At 29.9% G+C, this 20,731-nt stretch overlaps 2 protein-coding genes across 2 annotated transcripts in view; both read left to right on the forward strand.

The window, feature by feature from the left end:
- Nucleotides 1-8,175, forward strand: part of LOC110282226 (sn-1-specific diacylglycerol lipase ABHD11-like) — an 18,305-nt gene extending 10,130 nt beyond the window's left edge. Inside the window, exons 3-5 of the mRNA XM_043045198.2 lie at nt 658-831; nt 5,649-5,842; nt 8,031-8,175. Of these exons, the coding sequence (XP_042901132.2) occupies nt 658-831; nt 5,649-5,842; nt 8,031-8,175 (513 nt within the window). The remainder of the gene's footprint in view (nt 1-657; nt 832-5,648; nt 5,843-8,030) is intronic.
- Nucleotides 5,643-20,731, forward strand: part of LOC107439690 (sn-1-specific diacylglycerol lipase ABHD11-like) — a gene marked incomplete in the record, with an annotated part of 28,781 nt that continues 13,692 nt past the window's right edge. The window contains 4 exon segments of the mRNA XM_043045197.2: nt 5,643-5,842; nt 8,031-9,662; nt 16,102-16,255; nt 20,449-20,622. Of these exon segments, the coding sequence (XP_042901131.2) occupies nt 9,604-9,662; nt 16,102-16,255; nt 20,449-20,622 (387 nt within the window).

Raw genomic sequence — 20,731 nt, forward strand, 5'->3', positions numbered from 1 at the left:
ATATATATTTGTGAAAAATAATGAAAAAAAAAGTGCAAACGGAATCTGGTGACTTAGATACCTTATTTAAACAAAGAAAAAAAAGCTGTTTAATTGCGGGAAGAGAAAATGAAGTTAAAAGGCGATTATTAGAAAACACCTTCAAGTTCCATGCTGCAGCCAAATAAGCTTACGATTTTGCTTTCCTATTTTGCCTGATATCGATATCAATTTTCGTTTTTCTCGCTTAAATATAAAATACACTTTTTGACACTCATGGAAACCCTTTTGGACTACAATGGAAACCCAAAATGTTTCATTGGGAAGCTGAAATAGAGTTTTGAGAAAAAGCAAGGTTTTGCCGAAACCATGGTAACAAAGAAGAGAAGAATAAAAGGAGAGGGAAGAAACCGGGTAAAATTATAGTGCCAATAACAATCAAGGTTTCGCTTTTTAAGAATACAGCGATCTCAAATGCTAGCATTTTCAATTTAGGAAAAAGTTCTAAAGTTATTGATAAGAGGATGATTCAGTATATGAATTATAAGAATTCGCCTTAAGTTATATTTAATTTAAAAGAAATACTTTCTTTCTTTGAGCCAATAATTTATTATTACATAATCGTTAATATGAAAACAGAAACATAAGTGACTAATCTTTTATTCTACTGTGTTTCAGACGTATGCATATGATGCCAGGAACTTCGGTGGCAGCGGTTACAGCGATGTCTTCCATTCCGATTTAAATATAGACGATCTCTTCTACTTTATGGATAACATTAAAGTTTCTAAAGCAATAATAGTTGGTCACAGTATGGGAGGTATTACAGCTTGCAGAGCAGCTTTAAAAAAAGTAAGTAGTATATCCTATTCAAAATTTTGAATTTTAGAACGTTACTTTCTTTTATTAATTAGAATAATTAAAATAATTAAAACATCAAAAAATTGGAAAAAGAAAAAAAATTAATACCTGTAATGCTATAAGACTTCAGTAGACTATTAAACGCTGTCATAAAATTCGCTATGCGTACCACATACGTGGACCTGCATGCTCTTCACAGTATTATTTTTAAATATTAAGTAAAAGTTGTGGTTGCCTTATTACGATCACAGATTACCCATTGGTCAAATTGACTCCGTTAAGCGCCACAACATTTCAAATCATAGGTTGCAAAAACTGTCTCAATTGATGTTTGTCGTCCGATTGGTTCCTTGACATGAACGTGTTTCAAGACGTCACAAAATACTTTTCCTTCTTCAGCATTCATATATATATTGAGATCACCGTCAAGCCAGTAATTATACGTACATAATAAAAAGAATATAAAAATACTTGAAATTATTATTATGTGAATACATTAAAAATGCCTGCTAGTGAAAATAAAAATAAAAACAGCAACGGATGTCATAGCAACGCATGCAATGACAGCGCATGCGCACTGTCTACTATTACTCTTGAACACAGTTAAAAAATTTGTGCTCGCCATCAAATCCAAACCAAGACCCATTTTGTCAATGGGTAATAAAAAAATGCATGTAGCTTAAAATAAATTACTTAATTATTTTAAATCTTAATCAATGTTCAAAGGGAGAGAAAACAAGGAGAATTATTCTAGCGCCCGATTGTATTGCTTTTATATTATTCTTACATAAATAAAATAAGGCACTAAAATAAAGTACTTAGGAAAATCAATATTTTTATTTATTCCGAAAAGAAGACTTTCATAGAATCAAACAGTTAACAACAATTTTTTAAAAGTTTTACTAAGTATGAAACTAAGAATTTTTAAGTTTCTGAAAAATAAGCCTGGAATAAAATTATATCCATTCCATTATTTTTTTCAGTAAATGGCTGTAATGATCGATATATCATAAAATATCAATCAAATAATTTCAGATTTATGCTCGTTGGAAAATTAACGTTTCGCCCTAAAAAATTATTTTTCTGTTTTTTGCTTGGTCCATTCAGTTTCGAGTTACAGGGTGTTAAAAAATGAACAAAGAGAAAATTCGGTACATGTTACAGATTACATGCAAGATCGAAGGTTGAAAATGTGAATGTGTGAATGTAGCAGCCGATTACGTGCAATTTTGGTTTCGTCGATTCAATTCAGAAATTTTTGATGTTAAAGATGTAGCTCAAACAAGTAAGACCGTCGTCGAATGTTTTGATAAAATCACAGAAATGTTCTTAGTTGACCGGCATGTTAGCAGTCAAGAAGCTAAAGATCAATTATAAAGCAGTTTTAAATCCTTTGTACAAAGCTGGATTCAAAAAGAATGTTGACGTTTAAGTGCTATACCAATTGATGGATCGACAAGATGGCTCAAATTTTCATCTGCGAAACCTTGGCCAAACGAAATGAAATCGACCTATTTTCCAAACGGATGGTGACTGGGGATGAGAAATGGGAGACATACGATAACATTGTGAAGCAACTCATTTGATGGAGAGGAATAATTTATTATGAGTTGCTTCCATATGGCCAAACACTAACTCGGATCTTTATTGTCAACAAACGTTTGAAGTTAGTGATTGGCTAGAAATGGGCAGAATTTGCGAAAAGGAGAGATTTTGTGTTTCATCAAGACAGCTCTAGGCCACACACATTTATAGTGATTAGTCAGAAACCCCAGAAGCTTATTTGGGAAGTTTTGATACATCCACTATATAATCCAGACTTGGCAGGAAGCGATTAATATCTATTTCTTGCATTGCAAAACTTCCTCAGTGATAAGAAATTGTCATCAAGATAAGAGAGTAAAAATCGATTACTAGCGTTTTTTGCTAATAGGTACAAGGACTTCCTTGGGGTGGTGGTAGTGTCGCGTCCACGGAAGATCAAATATAACCATGTGCTGATAGTACAGCAATCTTGTTGATCTTGTTCGAGTAGAGATGCTCTACTGTGAAAATAGGGTACTACCCAAGGAGATCGACGGAGGAAATTGACGGTCAGAGCTATAGGCCGTAAACTCTAGATTGATCCTCTATGTAAAAATTTTTTGCCAAAGCCCTAATAAGTTGGATTTCTATCTGTTGTTCCATGGGAGGTATTCGGTTTCCCTCCTACCACTCAACGGGAAAAAAACCAATGAAGGCATTCCCCGATGTACTCACTAGAGATTACAGGCTTCCCCGAAAGCGAAACTTCTATTAGAGGGACATTATGAAGCTACCTTTAAAATGGCAACAAATTACAGAACAAAATGGTGCATTATTTAACAAATCGGTAATTTAAAACATGTTAAGTCTTGAATTATGTAAAAATAGTTTATTTATTTTTCCCGAAACTAATATATTACCAAGGCCCATACTTAGCAAGCCTAATTAGTTCGTTAAGTGTAATATCCCCTTTTAAATAAATTTATTAAATGTAAGTAAATTAAGTAAATATCTTCTTTTTGTTTAAAAACAAAAGATTATATCAAAAATTTACAAAATAAGTTTACATTTCTCAGAAGTTTAGTTGAAACGTAAATTACTTTAAAATTCAGTGCCTGCATAGATTCTACAATTTATTATAATAAAGTAAAATATTTATATATATTATGCAAAATAAAAATCGAACCACAGTAAATAATTTTTGTTCAAATGATTCGATCTTCACGTTGTAGGACTCAATCTTAAAAAAAACGATTTTTTAAAAAAATCCGATTTCTCAGGAACTTTGTGACCAATTTCACTCAGATTTTGTATTGTGCCATGTCAAATTATATTCCTTAAAATGATATATATGAAAATTTATACCATAAAATTCTTTTTTTTTTTCACTTTTACTAAATAAAATAATGAAAAATAATAAAAATTTTATAAAATTTATCTTTTGANTCAATATTATCAACGGGACAGTCCCTGGCCATATCATATGCTGCTGTTACCAAAAATGCTTTTAACAATTTAATCGTTCCTTAAGCTTACAACTTTTCGTCATAGCGATGCCCTATACCCAATTAATTTTTATTTACTATCCCTGACCAAGTGTAAATAGCAATTATTAATTTTACCAAGTTTAATCATATCTTAAACATGTTTCGTATTTACCAATGTCTCTATATTGCGTTTTCTTTTCTAACTGTGCTTAGCACAACTCAACATAAATTTTCTGAATTTTATATCCCTCACTAGTAGGGGATCAACTAATTTAGCCTGTTTTCTATTCTTAGCTTTTCATAGTCTAACACCATCCTTTTAATAGACAAACTTTTGTTCACATGCCACCACTGGTTGTACCGTTACACATTCTGCTTCTGTCCCGTTTGGTCTATCTTAAACTAATTTCGCTCCGACCTCCATACCCACATTCTATTTTCTTGTTTTTTACAGTTTTAACAAATATTGGTTACCTGTACTCAATATATTTTGTTCCTAGTCAACATAACTAATATTTTTCCCACTCGCTCCGACCTCCGGACCCATTTTTTATCCGTTAGTACTAACCGTTTAAAATTTATTTGAATAGGAGCAGCATTCAGAAAGGATTCTGCAAGTAAAACAGGGGAAGTTTATCAAAGAGTATTTTAAAAAAAAGCTTTCTGGATATATATTTATTCTACAATTATTAACTTTTGCATTTTTAATATCCATTGCGAATGATTCTTGTAAGTAACTATTTTTTGACGTATGATAAAATATCAACGAGAAATGTTGCCATATCTGCATGGCAAAGGTGTACCATAGCCTATGGAAAAATATTTCGTCATAAGCTGTAGCACATCTAAGTTTTATGGCAAAAATTTGCCATATAAAAAATGCCATAGGATATTCCTATGGGGTTTTGCCTGTCTTAAAATTTTGCCATACACTTTTGCCATATACGTATGGCAAAATTTTGCCATATAAAAAAATGCCATAGGATATTCCTATGGGGTTCCGCCTATGGTAAAATTTTGCCATACACTTTTGCCATATATGTATGGCAAAACTTTGCCATACATGTATGGCAAAAGTGTATGGCAAAATTTTTGCAATAGGCAAAACCCCATAGGAATATCCTATGGCATTTTTTATGGCAAACCTATGGCAAATTTTCCTAAGGGGAGCTATCTTATGGTGCACTGTTAGAAATTTCTCGAAAAAAATTGTTAGATAGCAATTTATTTAATTGTTATTTTACCATATTCAAACAAAACAGTCAAATAATAACCGTAAATGAGATGGTATTCAAACTGTTAACTGTGAGAAAACCATTTATTAACTGCTTTTACCTAGTACGGTTAGGCAACTAGAATTTTATCTCACCCACAAGGCCCATCACCTGATTGCAGATTATAGACGAGAGGACTCATGACTGACAGAACGAGAACTGCCAGAATTTTTTTCTCAGCAATATTTGCTTCATTCCTTTCAAAATGTGAAGAACTCTCCATAGATGTCGTCAGCACCGTAAAGCTGCTGAACTGCTTCCAATTTCCACTAAAATTTCATTTTTACAGTTTTGAAATTATGCTAGTCCCAAATGGTTAAAAGACCGAATAATTTTGTATTCATGGTTTTTAACCATGCTAGATGTAAACAGTTCCAAAACTTTAAAGGTAAAGAAAGTTCTTTACCTTAAACTTTACTGTAAATTGGATGGACAGACCGGTTATTTTACTAAAATTTTGAATGAAAATTCTAGCAGTATGCAAAGTGCATTTCCATGCTTAATTGTGATTTTTGTGTTCAAGGCTTACTTTGATGAAAAGAATAACTATTTCGAGAATATTCTTAAGCGTGAACTAGATGGAAGTTACGATGTCAGTTTCAACAAAGATGTAATTGTTAAAGCACTTAAAAACTATGATACACTAGTGTCGGATCCCAGAGGTGTGTTTGCTGGACCGGCTTATTTTTTGTATGGGAGTCGCTCTTTCATGCAAGTGTAAGTACATTTGTGTTTACTTTGATTGTTCATTGTTTTTTTTTATGTTGGTGCGGAAAATTATTCCCAACGCATACAAGTAACTTTTATAAGAATATTGTGTGGATCAAAACGGTATCTAATAGGTATAATAAAATAACGGTAAATGATAATTATTCTATAGCAACTCTGAACACTTTACAGCTGTAACATTCAGTAATAGGTTTAGTTTGTATTCCAAGTCAGCGTCGCTGTTTTGCAATCGAAAGAAATTCATAAGCGATGATATTTCAAAATAAAACGTGGATACGAATCACGTTTTGGAGACGAAACATACGTGACAAAAATTAGTAAAGAACATTTTAAAATGTTTTCGAAAGTCCATGAGACATGCTTGTTTTATGAACTCCTTCTTCGATATATTCTTTCAATTCTTACAATTTACAAGTTGCAACCACTAGTTCAGAAATTAAAAGTTAAATAATTTGATAATTGAGAATTCGTTCACAAGTTATTAACGTGTTCCCTACCGTTAACGAGGTACACCAGTTGCCAGCAATGCATTCATTGCTTTGGCATTTTATACAATTATAAATTGCCTTTAGACAAATTATGATTGAATGAATAAAGCAAAAATCATAGTGAATATAGCTCAAAAGAAGTTTCTGTATTTTGTCTGTGCTGTATTCGCGTTGTTTTTTGCTTTAGTATACGTAACACAAACCATACTCATTTTGGATATGATAGTATGTTTTGACTTACATAAATTATAGAGAAAAATTAGTGATTTATTTTATTTCATTTTTTTAAAATATTACTGTGTTGACAATCATACTATAAAATTTTATTTAAATCGTAAAACATTTTTATGAAACACACATAATTCTCTCATCGGCTTTTTGGATCATTTTTAATGATGTTCAATGATTAATTTAAAAAAAAATGCTATGGAGCAATCGCTCTTGGATTAGAAATAAATATTTACATTACATTCATTCACAATGACTCTTTATTATAAAAAAAAATATATCAGTATATGACATCAATACCATACTGGCCGAGCAAAAAATTCGCCCCAGAATGGCTATTTACTGTTAAAAAAAAAAAGCTATTAGGGGAATATGTTCAGGAAATACCGTTNTGGGGTTTTGCCATACAAATCTCTATGGTAACCATAGGCGTATGGTATCTTGCCATATAAATTTCTATGGTAGCCATAGGCTTATGGGGTTGTGCCATACAAATCTCTATGGTAGCCATAGGCTTATGGTGTTGTGCCATACAAATCTCTATGGTAACCATAGGCGTATGGTATCTTGCCATACAAATTTCTATGGTAGCCATAGGTTGCCATAGATTACCATAGGCTTCTCTATGGCAAATTTTCCTAAGGGAGAGAAAAATTAGTGATTTATTTTATTTAATTTTTTCTTAAATATTACTGCGTTGACAATCATACTATAAAATTTTCTTTAAATCGTAAAACATTTTTATGAAACACACATAATTCTCGCATCGGCTTTTTAGATCATTTTTAATAATGTTCAATGATTAATTTAAAAAAAATGCTATGGAGCTCCTGGACTAGAAATAAATATTTACATTATATTAGTTCACAATGACTCTTTATTATAAGAAAATAAATATCGGTATATGACATCAATACCATACTGGCCGAGCAAAAAATTCGTCCCAGAATGACTATTTACTGTTTAAAAAAAAAGCTATTAGGGGAATATGGTCAGGGAATACCGAGAAAATGTATACCACCCTTTGTTGCTGATGCTGATTTATTAATTGTTTAAAAAATAGTTATTACAGAGAAGAGAGAGGAAGCATTAAAATCCTAGAGGATTGCTGGAGGAAAAAGAGAGAAAGTGAAAGGTTACTATAGGAAACGCCTGCAAGTCTCGTCCGACAATAAAACAAGATTTGATGTTTTTAATCCCAATTTCTTACCTAGTAATTCATTATATTTCAGAAGCAATTTATCTTTGCTTAAACATTAATCCTTAAACTCTATAATGTATTTAACGCAATCGTTTTCCGTAAGGACAATAAGCAGGTTTTACATCTACATGACTTTGAAAAAAATGCAATCTAATTTTTGTTATTTTATTTTTTATTTGAAAAACAAATTGTTATGTTGAAAATTTGTAACTTTTCTTTGTTGTTGTCTAAATAAGTTACTTATTGTATTCTTATTTAGTGGAGCTGATGAAGAGAATATCAAGAAACATTTTCCGAATGCTGAACTCATAAAATTTGAAGGAGTTTCCCACAACATTCATGCTGAAGGTCGAGAAAAGTTTTTAAATATTATTGTGGATTGCTTGACACAACAAAAATACTGATTAATATCACGAAGCTGTTTTAATGTATTCATAAGAAATATTCTCACACAAAAAGTATGCTTAAAATTACCAGCCAAAATTTACCGTGTTTCTGACTTTATGGAGACACCATTATGTACGCCAGTTTCGGAAGGACTTAGTGATTGATTTTAGCAAAATTGAAAATATAAATATGATTTTAGATTTTATAATAAGTGAAAAAATTTCTTCACTTCGGCAAAATTTAAAACTTTTAACATGATACCTTTGAGCATGGCATACGAGCCATTTATTTGGTTTAATTTACTTCTCAGTTACGTATTTTCCATTTATTAACCAAAAATATGTTTTTTTTTTATTTATTTATTTTTTTGCATGAAAAGTTCTTGCGAGATAGTACGATAATTTTACCAGAATTTTTTTCTCCGTGCAGTTAAGTAAAATCATATCAGTAAAAAATTTCTGATTAATATTCATGAATAATTTAAAAATTTATTTCTTGGGCAGTTTGAATTCCAAAATTGTTTTCATATCGTTTTTGAAATTACATTCTTCCGCACAAAACAACTCACAAGTATTAGAGTTCAATTATTGCTTCAAAACTTAAATCATTACGTAAAATTCCGTCAACCATTTTGAAAAATTTAAAAATTGCGCCAAACAATGGTAAACAATGCCAACAATGGTAAAATATCGTGGTAAAAAGTCGTCTAGAGTTTTTCATTAAATAGTCATTTTTTGTTACTAAAATAATATAAATTTAAAGTAAAATTAGTTTTTTTTTCCACAAAATAATTAAAATTTTTTTTACAATTTCTTTTTTATTGCATGTTCTAAAATATTAATCTCAAAAATTTTTTTCTTCCCTAAAATGAACTTTTCTTTAAAAATTTTCATTAAATAAGCACTGATTTCAATATTAAACGATTTGATTTCACCTTGATGGAATTTGAGCCAACTTTCCTGGTTGACATGATTTTACACTTGCACCGAAATTTGTTGCCCGAAATCTATGCTATTGAATAAAATGAACAAGGGAATTTTTATTTTTCATTTGGCGTATCAAATAATATGTTAATTTACAGGCTTGTTTTGGGCTTAAAAATTGATTCTTCATGAACTAAAAGGGTAGATTTAACCAGAAAAATTTGAGATTCCCTAGTTTACATGCTTTTTATAGCATAAAGTAGTATTATTTCTGTGAAAGTAATGAGTACTGGAGTTATTACACCTTAGAGGAAAACACTTCTTAATAAAATATCTACCTAAGGAAACAATACCAGGAAATGTTTTTTAATCTTTTCTCAAAGTCATTCTGGAAAGTGTGTCATCATTTTTGTACAATTAAAGTATCATTCATATAAATATTTATTGCGGGTTAAATAAAGAGTAATTTCTTTATTTAGATATTTTTTCAGTGTCTTAACAGTCATAAGAATTAAATAAATAATGACTAGAACGAAGTGGGAGAACAGGATATCTACAAAATATGGAATTAATCGATCTGAGTAAGAAAACCTTTATATAAATTTATTCATGGAATATCAAAAATTAAAATTTTGCTAAAATCTTAGCTAATACTGAAACATTTATGCTATATTTCATATTTTCAATTATAAGGAAATGAAAAAAATTATGAAAAATAAAAACTTTCAATTCTTTTAAGAATTTAGTAAATATTCCAGAAATGTTTAATATTTTGTTTTTCGTGTAATAAATGTAGTTTTGATGCAATAATGTAAAAGTTTCTCATGTTATTATTTAACCAATACTCTAGAGGATAAGCTTTTATTTAGCAATAATTGCTTGAAATAGTTTCTTTCAATATTTGAGTGACAATGTATTAAACAAAATGAAGAATCTTTTCTCGGTTTGGTTTCTTTTTAAATATCTGTCGATATTTTGGTGACAATGTATTAGGCAAAATAAAGAGTTTCCTTTCAATATTGTTTCTTATTAAATTTCTATCCATTTTCGTGTGATAATGTATTAAACAAAATGAAGAATTTCTTTTGATTCTGCTACTTATTTTATAAAAGTAAATCGCAGAAATAAGTATTTTAATAATTTAATGTTATACTCCCGAAGGTTTTCACAAATGTCACTTTTTAAGCATCATAATCTTAATATGGAACAGTACGAAAGGTCACACCTTTGCATTGTTATTTATTTTCTTTGGATCTTAATCGAATAAATATTAAAATTGAATAAGAATCGCTAAAATCGAATAAAATTTTTAAGAAAAGAAACATAATAAAATCGCTTTATTTATTGTTTGTAGTTATAAAAAATATCAATTCCTTACTACGAAAATTCAATATAATTTAATGTAAAAAAATAATAATTTTACTGAATTCATAAGTGAAAATACGAACTAGAGTTTTCAGAACTAGAAGTATTATTAGAACTAGTAGCTTTATATCTTTTGTTTTTTATAATTGAATTCCATAATACAACAATACACTTATCGAGCAAACAAATAGCATACTGTTTTCCAGAATATTTTGTATTTATTTAAATTGTGTATGCATTTTATTTGAAAAAAAAAAACAAAAGAACACACAGTTGTTTTTCATTAAATTAAATCGAAATTAATTATTTTCAGTTAACATTTGTTGCTTGATGAAACAAAAAGTAACTGGCACGGAAGAAAATTAATGAATATTAAAATTTATCCGATCACAAAAAATTAAAAAACCATAGCGACAAACCTTTCTTTTTTTTGTGTGAAATATTTATGAATGAAGCAGTCTTCGATAAATATGAAAAGGTTGTCTTTTTTATTAGACAGATGGCAGTGCGGTCGCAAAAGAAAATAGGGTACAAATTGCTAAAATAAAAGTGCCTTAAAAATGGCGTGCTGAGTGTATCTTTAAAATCTCATTAAATAAAAAGAAAAAATCATTGGAATGACATGTATTCATAGAAATTGAAATCCATATTAATTTTAGTTAATTAATTCAAATAAATTTTATTGTAAGTGTATTCTTAAACTATTATTTTATAAAAATTATTATTTGCAATAAAATATTGGTAAATTTTCTAAATTGTATAAACATTTATATTTTAATGACCTAAAAACTCCTAACTAAATTCGTTGGAAAATCCTGTTTTTTCTTTATAAAATATTTATCTTAATCCAGGTATTCACTAGATAAAATATGTAATTTGTTAATGAAAATAATGCTAATATTCTGTTGTTGTTGCTTATCCTCTTCTGGATGTGATCGGTGGAAACCCGGCATTTAGGGCAGAGGTTTTAATTCCCTCAGAAAATAGTAAACCTTTAAGATGGCCGGTATCTAGGCGGGAGATGGTGGTGCAGTCTCTCCTTTCAAAGGGAAGGGTCAAAGAAGCTCCAGGCTTATTTCCCTTGTACCAATGGTGGGTGGGGGGAATCAACCAGTCTCTGAGAAGCTGGGATTTCTTCAGGGAGAAAAGTTCAAGATAGGTAAGATCATGGATGCGGTTGGCTGTAACATTGGTCAACTGGTTCATGGTAAGGTAATTTGCAGCATCTGTTTGTCCGAAGATTGCAGCACCCGGAGGTAGAAGACTGTCTTAGCTCCTCAGACACCCAAGCCGCTCCTAACATGAAGTACAGACGCTGGGTACGGGTTTGGATCGGAGTTTTCCTTCTCCTAGGTATCTCTCTTAGTCTGACTCCTACCCAACGGAGACNAATTTCAATAAAATCGGCTTGACTCAGAGGAGACTGATTAAGTGTACACATGATCGAAACACAGACAGTTCACTTTTATTTTGCAACCCTTCAGCAGAGAATAGCATTGATGGTGCAATTTATGTTTTGGTATTTGATTTTTATGTCCAATTGCATCGATATAATCATGAAATTTTTATTATGATTTAAAAAGTCTTCCTTTAAAAAAGAGTTACGGTTACATAACTATACCCCCAAAAATTTGAGAGACAATTATACTAAAAACGTATAGATGGAGCAAAATAACAAAAAAGAAGAAAGTATATACTTTAAAGCTTATTTACTCAAACTCACTAACATGACATTTACTTGCTTTTTTCAATTGCATTATATTTTCAGTCATATTTGATTTCAGGTTTGAAATATTCAAATTTTTATTTGAAGAAAAGAGAACGTATGCATTCATTTAAGAATAAATTTAAACTTTTTCTTTTTACTTTCGCAAGTTTATTGTCATTTTAAATATTTATTGCATCCTAAAGGATTCGTTTAAAAAGGTAATAGTTTTTAATTTAAACATAAATGTTTCTTTTAAATAAATAAATAAATAATTGTATACTTGAAATTTTAACCATTTTTAACCCATACACAACGACCAAATTTAGTTTTTTAAACCCTGATTTCAGAGAATGAATTTGAAAGGGATGTCCAAATCGAATCATTTCTCGTTTCGCGCATCAACCCCAAATGCTTTGCAATCCTTTTTATTTCCTTCAACAGACATCGAAATTAATACTTATTCTATAAAATTAAAAAAAATTTATTGTTTTAATCTAAATTTGCTTCCATAGATTTAATTTCCGATTTTATAGGGGTAACATTTAAACATAAAATTTTCTCCCTAACCATAGCAACTTTCACAAAATTCCATTTAATATTCTTATTTAATTTTCAGTTATTGTAAAAACCTGTTAGTTTTTTCAGCCGAAGATATTATTTATTAATCGTGCGATAAGTTGATTCCCGTTTTCTGCTTTAGAGTTTCAAGTAGTTATTTTGCAGTCAATTAGATATTTTGACTTGGCACTATTTCAAGTGACATTTATTTTAAAAATATTAATTACTACCCCATTAAAAATTACTAATTTAATAATTGAAAAACAGAGACTAAACGTTACAGAATGAGATTAATTTATACGATAAAAAATAACTCCGTTTCGTTTTTGCTTTTAAGTCTTTAATTTTAAATAATAATGTGAAAAACAATAGAGTTATAGTTTTAATGCCAATGATAGCCAAAGACATCGGGATCTCCTTTTTATACTATCAGTGTTTTCTTAAAGCTTTTTCAGTGCAAAAAAAAAAATTCTGTTTAAATACCTTGCAGACGAGGCAAACTATTGTAACCTAACAAACACTGAACTTTGCCTAGAGATTGAGAAGGGGCCCTTCGCAAATTGCTTCTGCTGAGATCAATCAGACATCTAAAATCTTCAAATTTAAAGAAAAAACATGTTGGTTGCTTGATCATAAATATTTTATGGCATATTTTTCGATTTGATTAAACGGAACAAAGACTTTATGAATATACTTATACATTAGTTTCATTGACAATTGAATTTTATTTTCTCTATAACTAATAGTTTAAGATCTTCCTAAATACTCCTATTTTTTTAAAAATTAAACTGGGGTACCTTATACCCAAACCTACTTATCTAGGTATAGGTTCTAGGTATAAGGTTCTAGATGTGCGTTCCTATAAGGTTAACTCATGATTAATTAAATTAAGCACATAAATTGGATGAAATTATAAAAAGTTAAAAAAATTCAATATTTTCAAAAAATTTTTTTTTAATGCAAAGCAATAAGAGAGGAGCCAAAAAAAGCCCCACCTGTCTTTTTAATGCTAAACTGTATTATTGTGTCGTAATGATTCACATGGACTTTAGAACGTATAAGTAATTTAAATATTTTAGAAATTATTGAAGAAGAATTAAGAAGTTATTAGTTTGCACTTTTTTTAAAAATCGCTATTTTGGCGAGGTTTTTTCACCTAGAGGAAAAATATTAATGCCGATGAATAATTCTCAGCTTTTTCTAATTTTTATAAACTTAAACAATACAGCGTTAGAGCAATTTATTAAATAGTAAAAAACTAACTCACGAATTCTTTTCATTTTCACAAAACTGTAGTGACGTTTTGTGCTACGTTCAGTACCAGCTAAAAGTTGGCATAAATTGACCTAACAGTGATGAATGACTGTTACAAACTCACACGAGTTATATAAATAGAAAATTATTAGTTATACTCCGTTGCAAGTTAAGAAAAACCATTGTGGTATAGGATTAAAGTAATCATCTGCGACTGCATATAATTCCATTTCATTGCTATATCAAATTATACAAATACGCTTTTAAAACAACAAAATAAACTTTACGAAGTTAAACACGCCAGACAGAAATTTAATTTGTGTTATAGTTTCGTCATCTTACAGGAATCCTAAACACTTGGAGACATATCTCGATAAATAAGGAGAACATAAAATCTTCAGAAAGAAACAACTATATGACGCTGCCAGAGTATTGGATTTCATTGGACTAATAAAAATGGCGCGTCTTATGTTGACTTGTCCTTAACAAATCAAATGCGAGAAAAAGAATTTTGACTTTTGTTTCGCAGTAGAAGAAAATCGTCTGCAAGACACAATATTTAATACTCTTTCATCAGTTCCTTTAAATGCGAACGGAAAGCATTAATTAAAAATGATGCTACTCTTTACTATTTTAGAAAGCAAAACAATAAATTTTATTAAATAAGTTTTTTTTTCTTTCACACGGTTTAAGAAAGCTAGCAAAAAAGAAAGGTTATGCAACGTTGTTTTAAGAGTTGGCGATGTTGATATACGTTCGCTCAGGGAGGTTGGCGCATCCATTTGGCGTGCAATTAGATGCAAACAGGCTCTCTTCATAAGGATAATGGCTTTTTCCTAACTTGCAACAAATTATAGAAAGCGATATTTCATGTGGCAATAGCGTTCAAAGGAAATTAATAAAGCGCTCATCAATACCGAAAGATTTGTGTTTAAAGTTAAAAATGGATTTGGACTTAAAACAGCGAAAAACGATATCGTAAGGATTTACGCTATCACCTGAACACACAGAATGCTTTGTTTACTCAAGTTGATGTAAGAAGAGAGGGATTAAGAAACAATTAGGATTCAAAATAGCAGGTATTGGGAGTTTCGATTGGGAAAAAAGAAATTTCGGTCGTGATAGAATTTTTTGACCTTTGATTTATTCTTATTCAACCTAATCAATTTTTGTGCAGATTTTAATTATTACTAGCTACCTTCGGGGATCAGTTTTGTCACCTTTCAAGAAATCTAGAACGTGATATAAACTTTATTGGTAACCAAACTGAATGCACAGACCAACAGTGTTTAAATATTCTAATTCTTCAACCACTCCTCCAATCCTAACACCTTTTTTAGTTTTAAACACTATATTAACCAGATTTTTTCACCGTCTAGCTGTTGACAGAGCGGAAGTACTTTGATTTCAATTTTAACTGTTTCCAAGAGATGCCTGCGATATTGTAAAAGTTGTTCATTTGTTGAATTTCAGTAATAATTTAATGTGTGTCCGACTGTCATTGAACAGTACAAACCGTCGTAAGTCGGTCATTTCAGCCAGCAGAAGTATTTATTTCCACCTCTGTCGTGCGATAATATAGAAACTCATCCATTACACATTGTACCACTTCCTCACACACCTCTCGAGCCATAAATTGAGTTTGAAATACACAAGCTTCGTCATCCATAGTTGGTATGACAGTATGTGACACCATAGCACCGTTTAGGGTTGAAATTTCTACAAACATTTTAGAAAGGATCAAAAATATATCTAATTAATTACTTCGTAGCTAAGTATTTATTTCTAAAAAATTACAGAATAACTCGAAATAAATACTAAACGTCTAACTAAAATGAAACTAAATAAATGCTTATGCTCCTCTAATTTTACAACACTACCTGAATTATTACTTAAGGAAACCTAATATAATGAATCATAACTATAGTGTTACCAATAGATAGAGAAATACCCAAGTTTATGGTGCCACATAAGAAAAATATATCTAAAGATTATGCTGTTTCAATAAACAAAAATTGATTCAGCAATCATTTATCCTAGAAGTTATCATCAAATAAAAATCGATCGGAATAAATAAATAATAAAGTATGTTGTTACACTTTGAAAATATCTTAAAATATCTGTTTTTCTTTCAGCTATATTCCAATAAAGTTCTCATTCCTTATTGTTAAACCTGAAGATGGTTTAGACTTATCGTTGAGCCCAATTATTTTTCTTCATGGTTTAATGGAATCAAAAGAAGTGTGGCTAAATATTGCCCAAACAATTTGTGATCTGACAAAAAGAAAGGTATAAAGTTTTTTTTTTAAAGAAAACGTCAAAAGCTAAATGATATTCTATACCAATTTTGTTATACACCCATGTATTGTTTCCTTTTCTTTACGTATATAGGGTGTCGTACCGCAAAGACCAACCTTATTTTTTTACAATCCTTATTAAAAAGAAAAACAAAACGTACATTGAATGATACAAAATGCTAATTAAGCAAGGAAATACGAAGACGCAATCAAAATCTGGTGAATCGTAATAAAGGAAGGTGGACATGAAACTTTAAAACAGGTTTAATTGATGTTGAAATTTGAAGTTGTTTCCTCTCCTTTAACTATCACGAATTTATCAAGTTTCAAAAGCGTCTTTCTTGTTTCCTCACTTAAATATGTAGTCTTACATTAAAGGAAGAGACACTTTCACTTTTTAGCATTTTTCAAATTTCTCAGGAAATAATTAGAGTATTATTTTATAACTTTAGAAAAGTTTAGGTTATGCAAGTGCTCGTAAGCACCAATAAAGCTTAAAGCTTTCGGCTGTGTGAACGAGAGTGTTTTTACGAACAAAAAAGCGTGTTTTTGAACACCTATGCCAAAAAATATAATAGCAAGCTGGTAACTCGTATCAATTATTTTAGTTATTGCATGCAATATCAAGACAAAACCTTATCTAAATATTCATGCAAATTTGGACAACTTCATTAAAAGAGAAATGATTTTTTGCCTTACGTTTTCTTACTATAACTGTAGGAATATTCAATGAAATTAAGCGAAATTTTTGGTGTAATTTATAAGTAATAGCAAAAATATTATTTTAAAATTTGAAAAAAGTTCGTTAAAAATCGTGCATGATATGAGCATTTAAAGTAATCTCTTAATATTACAAAAAAAAAAACAAAAATATTTTTAGTAATTTTGTTTTGAATCCTATTTGCCAATTGAAGAAAAAAGTCTGATTTGAATATCCTAAAAATTTAAAAAGCTTCTAACAATTTTTAAGCCGTTTGAGTAAATATTTTGTTTTATTTTATAACCGCTGTTGAACACTCACACAATTTTTGGGTTTACGACTACTAATGTTCAACTACGTAGCCTTGTAGTTTTGAATCCAATCCAGAAGACAGGGGAACTCATGGATCAAGTATTGGGTGAAATGTTTTTTTCTTGGAGCACTTTATGATGGAACTAACCCGCATTTGCGTTACATGGAGAGGAAATCCACTAGAACCTCCCACGATTAGCCTGACGGCAAGGGGATACCGCTGAGGATATTTCACGTCAGCACTGTGGTCGGTGCAAGCCCTACGAGGAATTCGTATTGACCAGCCATCGCTGGGATTTGAAATCGGTTCACCTCATTGGAAGACGAATGCTCTATCCCCTGAGCCATCTGGGCACTTGAGTAAATATTGAAAGAATCGAAGCTCTGAATGGCCTCCTGCAAATTTCATCTTGCACTATAACACAAGATTTATTAAAAATTGCATCGGTATTATAGATTACCATCTCCAATCATTTCATATGTTTTCTTTCTTTATATTGTCTGGGCCATTTGTTTATTATTTGTTGTCGACTTTGTTTTATGATGGAAAATGATATTTGTGGAAAACCCCTTATCAGTTAAAACTTTCCTTAAATGACTGCTACTTAGAAAAATTCTAGAATTGTTTTACGTTTTCGAAATATATTAATCGGACTTTCTCCTAAGTTACCAAATACGAGTCACAACAAAACCAAAAGGAAGAAAAAAATTAAATGCTAACCGCGCATGCGCAGTATGAAATGACGAATTTAAATGCCCATATCTTGTGCAATTTTCAATGATTTTTTTTTCAATTTTAAAATTATATTTCTTGATTAATTATAAATTCCTCCAAAAATATTTTTTAATTTTATTCAATATTTTTAGAATTACAGTAAAACAGCGGTAAACAATTTTTTTTTATATATTTTTTTTTTATGAATATGCAAATAATTCCTAATAATCTACATTTACGTAATTTTGTGCAGTTATAACATATCATAATTAAAGTANAGTTTGATTATTCCCAGCATTTTCAATCGGATAATGCAATGCAGTATGCCCTTCAAATTTAAGTATAAAAAATGCACGAAGACACACGATATGTATAGATAATCTTCAAAAAGTTAGCATCGGAGTACCCCCCCTTGTCATTTGAACGGTACCCATAAAAAAACACTCGGAAATGTCGTGTAATGTTTTAACTCAAATCCCTAAAAATCCCTTGCGCATCCGAAAAATTTCGCAAGTTTCACTCTCCCACTAAAGAAAGAATTAATCAACTATGTCTCTCAAAACGGAGGGAAATCGGTTTTCCATTTGAGACCCTTTATCGTCATTGGCATCATAAAGATTTGGCGAGTAATCATCTACGGGAACAGGTGCGGTTTTTCAATAGAGCTCCTCCGCCCACCTCATCAATCATTCAGGTAGGGGAGAAACTTTTAGGCGAGATCTATAAGACAGCAATCGGACTTTCTCCTAAGTTACCAAATACGATTCACAACAAAATCAAAAGGAAGAAAAAAATTGAATGCTAACCGCGCATGCGCAGTATGAAATGACGAATTTAAATGCTCATATCTTGTGCAATTTTCAGTGATTTTTTTTTTTTTTCAAATTTAAAATTATATTTCTTGATTAATTATAAATTCCTCCAAAAATATTGTTTAATTTTATTCAATATTTCTAAAGTTACAGTAAAACAGCGGTAAGCAATTTTTATTTTATTTTATTTTATTTAATGAAAATGCAAATAATTCCCTGAACATTTAATCTACATTTACGTAATTTTGTGCAGTTGTAACATATCATAATTAAAGTAATTGATATGAGTTAGAAGGTTATAGCTGCATTTTTCGGCATATATGTATAAAATGTTTATAATGTTAAATGTTATATATTTTAAAAAAACTCCTCTTCGATCATATTTTATTGCCGGCCACTCAAACCGTTGAAAGCTTTAAACTTTATTGATGTGTATGAAAAATCGAATGAAAAATAAATCTTTTACAATATAAATTAGTTTTTTAAGTGTTTTCGGAGAAATTTGTTTTTATTTCTCAAAAATACTTAAAAAATACTGATTAAGGTTGATCTTTATGGAGCACCCTGTATTTAAAATTAATCTTTTTTGAACTAGAAAACATTGTATTTTCAACGAAAATTAGTTCATTTACATTAAATTTAATAAATCAATATGAATTCATTTTTTCTATCAGAATGCATAACATTTTTAGTTTTATAGTTTTATTTTTATTTATGACATTTGTAGTTTTTTAACAACTCACAATTTAAAAAAATTCCGTTAATTAAATTCTGTTAAAAAATTCAGTACAAAGTGTTGCATGCTAAGGTAATACTATAGAACAACTTTATAATGAAAAAAAACTCGATTTGAATTTAAATCAAGGTCAAAAATCGAGAACGTTATAATATGGAGAAAATAATAGAGAGATATAGTATTAATTGATAAATAAATATTCCATATGCAGATAATATTAGATTGATAAATAAATGTATCTGATTAATACATTTAAAGAAAAGAAAACGGTATATAGGTTAATTTTTCTGGTAAAAAAATAAACTGGATAAAATTGTTTATTGTTGTTTTGATGACAACCAAAGGTATTTGGATCTTTTCTGCTCATTAATAAACTCATTATATATATTTCTTCACAATAAATGTGAATCAACAAAAATTTAGAAGCGGTTTTCGACAGTCATTTTTTCAGCACTTCCAGCTGTTCACACTTTAGCAAAATATTTTATATATGGGTAAAAAACTAAAATATATTGCTTAATCATTTAAGAATTTTTGTTTATTATAGTAGCATTTAATTATAGTAGCATAACAGTACAGGAGCAAAGAACCAGTTTATATGAATTTTCGAACCATGAGTCTAGTAAAACAAAATTTACTATTCTAAGAATCATATATTAAGATATAAAGTTAGCCAACGAAAAAAAAAATTGCCCATAAACCATAGCAAGTTGGTCTTCGTGTCTTTTTTAAACTTCGTAAATAATGTATTGTTTGCCCAATATAAAACAAAAACAACTACAAACATTATCTCACACATCAGAAGATCAACAATGTACTTCATTATGGGTACCCTAATAGGCAACCGAAGCTGTTACAGACATTATTTAGTGTATCTGATGAATAAGAGACTTATAATGTACCCCATTAGGCTTATGTCTATGACGCAAGGAATCATGGTGACAGTGAATGGACTGAGGAATTCACATTGGACCTGCTTGTCGAGGACTTAAATTATTTCATGGACACTAATTGTATTCCCAAAGCAATTTTAATTGGATACAGTGTAGGTGGATATGTTGCAAGTAGATTAGCTTTAAAAAGTGTAAGTATAGAATCAGAAATTTACGATAGAAACTGTAACTATTAAAATATTTAGCATTGAAAGCAAGTTCAGGTATATATATATATATATATATATATATATATATATA

This window comes from Parasteatoda tepidariorum, chromosome 2 (assembly GCF_043381705.1).
Source record: "Parasteatoda tepidariorum isolate YZ-2023 chromosome 2, CAS_Ptep_4.0, whole genome shotgun sequence".
Classification (NCBI taxonomy): Eukaryota; Metazoa; Arthropoda; class Arachnida; order Araneae; family Theridiidae; genus Parasteatoda; species Parasteatoda tepidariorum.